General features: G+C 33.8%; 1 protein-coding gene across 2 annotated transcripts; it reads left to right on the forward strand.

Annotated features, from left to right (window-relative positions):
• Nucleotides 1–2,233: 2,233 nt before the first annotated feature.
• LOC114177718 lies at nt 2,234–4,472 on the forward strand. Of its 2 annotated transcripts, XM_028063195.1 has the most exons (2): nt 2,234–4,149; nt 4,254–4,472. In XM_028063195.1, the coding sequence occupies exons 1-2, from the start codon at nt 2,483–2,485 to the stop codon at nt 4,264–4,266; spliced, it is 1,680 nt and encodes a 559-aa protein (XP_027918996.1). In that variant the 5' UTR covers nt 2,234–2,482; the 3' UTR covers nt 4,267–4,472. The 2 variants fall into 2 exon arrangements, with proteins under 2 accessions (XP_027918996.1, XP_027918997.1); XM_028063196.1 differs by having other exon boundaries at nt 2,236–4,472.
• Nucleotides 4,473–5,970: the final 1,498 nt, after the last annotated feature.

Here is a 5,970-nt window from a genome sequence, read left to right on the forward strand (position 1 = left end):
TTTACTGATATCTGCAAGTACGAATTTTTTTGACATTTCTAATCACAAAATTAAAAAAAAAACTTTAAAAATATTATAAACATAAAATAATTAAAGTATTCACTATTTTGTATTACTTATTGACGGTATCGGCGATAAATTGGATAAAAAAGTATATTAATTTATTAAAAGATTAATTAAAAATATGACATAATTCGAGTTATCCATTAATAATAATTTTTTATTCATAACTTAATATCCACTCTGTAAAATAATATTTTTACAGTAATTTTAAATTTTTAAATTCTACTTTTAATATTTTGAAAATTATTTTAAAATATGATTCTAATCCTTTTATTGCCATAAATATCGAATCACATATTTTAAAACCGATTTATCAGAAGTGTAATTGATTTTTTTTTCTCACTGTATATTTATTAAAATTTATCTAAAAATAGGATTTGTCTCATTACTATATCTGATCTGGGACTTAATTTATTGCTGTTTTTTGTACGTGTCCCAAATGAAAAAATGGAAGCAAAACACAACTGAAGCATCACATGATTGTTTCTACTATGTTCGTTTTATCGAGATTGTTTTGGTATCTACATGTGTGTGTCTCTTAATATTCCTTATTGAGTTTTCTTGGTGTGGCGGTAAAGAGCATCTAACTCAACCCTTTTCTATTCTCAGAATTTGAAATATTCAAACGCAGCTGGGTGGGAATCAGATTCATTGCCAACAAATGTATTCCCACCCTCTCATGCAATGCTTCATTCATTCTTCATCACTAAACAAACATGCTATCTACAAACAAATGTTCAACCTAATTCTAACATACCTTTCATAAACAACATAAACAAGTCAACGGCTAAGGATGTCTTAAATAGATAAACCTACCCTATTATTTGAAAGAATTTAGGCTTAAAAAATTAATCTCCATTAAATAATTTAAACGATCCACAATTCTATAGTCATTCTCAACTTTCTTCATTGTCTTTCACTTTATAGAAAGAAATATTTAATAGATAGTGATTGTTACACTAATGGAACAAGTCACCATTGATGAATCATCTAACATTTTTAGAACTTTCCCACTCATCGCTTTGATAAGAGATTTCTTTCTTCCTGTGTATGAGGGCATCATTAAACAAATCCCTAACTGAGATCAGCTAATTATTCCATTTACTTTTGCATCCATGTTGAGTCACTGCGTAACCTTTAAGGGAACATTTTGAGTCACTGCGTAAACTTTAAGAGAATCCAACAGCAGCCAAAAACAGTAGATAAGTATAAGAACAAAACTTAACGTAGCTGCAATTCTTTATATTAAAAGCAATATACTAAATAAAATAAAACTTTACTACACTTTATAGATGATTTGGAATAAAGTTATAACAGTTTTAAAGAGCTAATCCAAGTGTGGAACTTGTCTTTTCTCTTGTCACATAAACCCAACAGGCTCCATCCAAATGAAAGGCATGGTAGGAGCAGAATGATGAGAAATTCCAACGCTAATAATTTGCACCTTGCATTTTGCAACAGTAGATGTAGGCAAATCGATTCGATGCTTTTATGGACCCTGTGCATATGTTCTGCTTTAATGGACCATCACCTCAACAAATTGTTGTTTTCGTTTCACTCTCTCTGCGATTACTTTTATTCCATCAACCTGTAGCACCACTGGGGGAAAATACTGGTCAAACCAATTAAAGCTCATTTGAGTTCAGCATATAGCTCCATGTGCCAATTTTCTACTGTGTCTTCATGTAAAATTTATAAGATATGCATGTCCACCAAAATTTAAGTTTCTAGAAACAAAGGGAAGTTAAGAAAGGTATCGGTTGAGTTTTTTTTGGTAGTATGAGGGACCATGGCTCAAAGCTATTATTATCAGTTCACACTAAGAGAAAAGGAGTACCAACAGATCATGTTCCAGCCACCAAAATCAGTCTCAAGGGATGATCGAAAACTGTTGAGTTTTTCGAGATAAGATTATCAGAAAAATACAACACCAATAAAATATAGTCCAACCCACACACATATAAAAGATTGACATCACTGTGAACAAAAAACCTTAACACGATGCTTTTAACTTTTTCATTTTATTTCAATGTAAAACGTAGACTATTCTAACAAACATATATCGGTGTAAATTAAAGTTTGGAAATAAGGGAAAATTGAAGACACAGAAAACTTTTGAATACATGAAAAGTTTCAAGAAAAAACAAAGTGTGTCTACATGCACAGGGTTCCGGATTAAAATTTGATATGGTAACTAAGGTAAGTTTGATGTTAGTGAATGAGATTGCAGGAGGCAAAGCATCTTTGTGATGGAACCGAAAGGGCTAAAAGGTAACATGGGAAACGGAATAAAGGTGAGGCTACACTTGACATTTTGTCTTTGACGCTGCACCTTCATCTTTCCTTAACCTCTTCTTCCAAGTAAACTCTCTTCTCCTTCTTCTCCACCTCTCACCAAGCATTCTCTCTTCCTTCTGCAATGGCTGCTGCAATCCACGCTACCAAGCAACAAAAGTTACCCCTTCAACAAAACCAACAAGACCCTAATAAATTCTATTACCATTTCCTCTATAAAGCAGCACTCTTTCTCATCTTCTTCGTTATCCTCCCCCTCTTCCCCTCACAAGCTCCTCACTTCATCAACCAATCACTCCTCACCAGAAACTGGGAACTCCTCCACCTTCTCTTCGTCGGTGTCGCCATCTCTTACGGCCTCTTCAGTCGCCGAAATCACGAAGCAGAGAAAGAGAATAACCACTCCAAGTTCGACACCGCCCAAACTCTTGTCTCTAAGTTCCTTCAGGTCTCTTCCTTCTTCGACGACGAGGCTGAAAACCCGCCGGAGTCCGATGAAACCAAAGTCCAAACGTGGAGCAACCAACACTGCAGGAACGAACCTGTGGTTGTGGTTGCTCAACCGTTGAAAAAGCTTTCTAGTTTTGATGACCAGAGTGGGGACAAGCCTTTGCTTTTGCCCATTCGAAGCTTGAAGTCTCGCTTGTCTGATGATGATAAAGATGTTCATGTTCAATCTCTAAACAGGTCAATGAGTTCTAGAAGATTTTCAAGCACTTTGAATAGAAAAGGAGAAGTTGTGGACGCTGATGGTCCTACTGTTGATGTTCAATGTCTGAATAGGTCAAAAACCTTCAATAGATTTTCAAGTAATTCAAGTAAAAGTGCTGAAGTTGAAGCTGGTGATGTTGATGTTGATGATCAATATCTAAACAGGTCAATGAGTTCCAAAAGGTTTTCGAGCAACTCGAATAGAAAAGCAGAGGTTGAAGCCGATGATGTTGATGTTGGTGTTCAATCTCTAAATAGGTCGACAACATCTTCTAAAAGATTTTCAAGCAATTCAAATAAAAATGCAGAAGTTGAAGGAGCAAGAGCTGAGGACAAAAAGAAAGAGAGCGTGGTGCTTCCTTCTCCCATTCCATGGCGTTCTAGATCAGGAAGAATGGAACCTAAGCAAGAAGAAGTTGACGATGCCTTTTCCCATCAATCTTCAAAGGAAGAATCTCGCCCACCGAAGCCTCAAACCTCACGTTCTTTTCGAGCAAGTTCCTTGTCTTCTTTATCAACAGAACCACTTGCCAAAAACTCAGAGGATTTAGTGAGAAAAAAGGGATTCTACAAATCCTGTCCTCCTCCACCTCCACCACCCCCACCCATGAAGCCAAGGTATGGTGGACCTTCCTTGGATAAAGAGTTGAAGAGAAGCTTCACAAGTGAGAAAAACATGGCAGCAGGGAAAAAACTGGAAGAAGAAAAACAATCCATGCAACGCACGTCGTTTAGAAGTGACAGGCTGATGGGGCATGCAAGCGTGCCTCTGGTGTCACAGCCTGTTGAGAAAGAAAGCTTTCTTGAGAAGGTACTTGTGGAATCTGATGAGGATGATGAAGACGACACGGAAACCGAGGATGAAGATGTGGGAGGAGGAATCATGGTTGAGAAGGAGGGAAAAGGGAAGGGTGGAGAAAGTTCAAAAACAGATAGTGGTTTTAGTGGAACAAGTGGTGATGAAGGACCAGATGTGGATAAGAAAGCTGATGAGTTCATTGCCAAGTTCAGAGAGCAAATAAGGCTTCAGAGAATTGAATCTATCAAGAGGAGTACAAGGAATGCAAGAAACTCTTCAAGGTAAATAATATTCAACATCCATATCATATCATATATCCTTCTACTGCTCACTAAGTTAGTCAAATGGGATGTAATTAAACTGACAAGGATGTTTATTTCCACAGATTAAGGTTGTAATTGGATACTCCTTTCCTCTTCCCCCATAAACAGTTCTGGCATAGACAGATTTACTGATTTTACTTATATCTTCAATATCTCAATTATGCTTTTTAGCCATTTGTTGTTTGTACGAGGTAATTGTAGTGAATTTAGTATTCACCGATTACAACTTACAGATTGTCGGAGACAAAGGTTAATAATGTATTTTTCAACATATTTTTTAAGTATGTTTTGCTGTTGATTAAATTTATTACAAGTCACAGAAAACACTGTGAGTTTAAATCAGGGGATGCGGCGCAGTTAGGAGAGCGATTCTTCATTGAATGATGTGACGATCGCAGAGGCACGAAATTTTTTACTCAGAGATGTACATATGTTACTGTATCATTAAAAAAGCTTTATTAATTGGTTATATACACAAATTAATCGTGAAAACACCATTTAAACGAAAAAAAAAAAAAATCTTCCTTTCATTATAGTTTGTGACCATTATGGGAGAAAAGTGGAATTGTGGCTTCATTCGTTAACATCATAACTTGTCTGTGGCTGGAAGCTATTTGTCTTATGCTCGCAAGTACATCATAAAAGGAAATAAAAAAAGGGTTGCAATTATTGTTGTTCTTTATTTTGGGCAATCTCTCGTAGGAAACGAACGTGTTTCACCAAATGGACACTGAAATTGAAGTTGTCGATCGACACAAAATAAGACACTGTTACGCTCTGCTTTCCAGCAATTTCGTTCAAGTTCGAGACTGACAGAACGAAATTGCTATCTCGGTTATGATACCGATGTGATCCATCTCATAATATACAGAAGAATCAATTATATGATGAACTTAATTTTGAGTTACATAAACTGAGTTCGGTTTATCTCCTTAATTTTGTCATATTGTTTTTTTATTGTTCATTAAAAACATACAATTTTTGTATTTAAGAGATGATTTTAATATATTTTAAAATTTTAAAATTAGTGACTATCAAAATATTTTAAAGACACAACAAACAATAAAAATAAATCAATAACCAATCTAAACTCATCAACAAACATATTTAATAGAAGTAATTCCTTATTGAATGCACTTGATGCATACACAATAAATTAAAACAATACTTACCAAAAATACTATTAATTATTAATTATACTATATTTTGGAAAAAAACTTAATTATAATTTAAACTTTTAAAGTATCAATTATTTTGAGATAGAGAAAGATGATAAAACTCAGATATAGTTAGGTGTTGTTTGTACTGCTTCTTTTTTAAAATGGTTTTATTTCGATGCTTTGCATAGTAAAAATTTACATTAAAAGGTTATGCAAATTCTACCAAAATGGAGCTCCGTGAAAATAAGATTTGAACATACAAACATATAAGAATGAAGTAGTTTAATTGAATTTTCTTTCCTTTCCACCAATAACAATCTACAACAAATAATTCTATAGTTTTCTCAAATACAACTCAAGATCAAGTTTATAATTTACAACCACAAAAATAAATGAGTCAAAATTAAACAATCCTTTAAGAAAATAATTAATTTTTAATTTTCAATTAAACATATTTTAAATTACACATATTTTCTTCATCAAGTCTCTGTTATGTTTTTCAACACAAAAATAAAAAATTAGTGTCCATTCAAGATACTAAATTAAAAATTAAGGTAACTTCTTAAATCATTTAGTGACCTTTAAAAAAATTAAATTAAACATTAAGGTGATTTTTTAA

This window comes from Vigna unguiculata, chromosome 3 (genome assembly GCF_004118075.2).
Source record: "Vigna unguiculata cultivar IT97K-499-35 chromosome 3, ASM411807v1, whole genome shotgun sequence".
Lineage (NCBI taxonomy): Eukaryota > Viridiplantae > Streptophyta > Magnoliopsida > Fabales > Fabaceae > Vigna > Vigna unguiculata.

Bases quoted from the DNA above. Each gene is read 5' to 3' on its own strand.
- LOC114177718 (XM_028063195.1), top strand. From the start codon at position 2,483: ATGGCTGCTGCAATCCACGCTACCAAGCAACAAAAGTTACCCCTTCAA.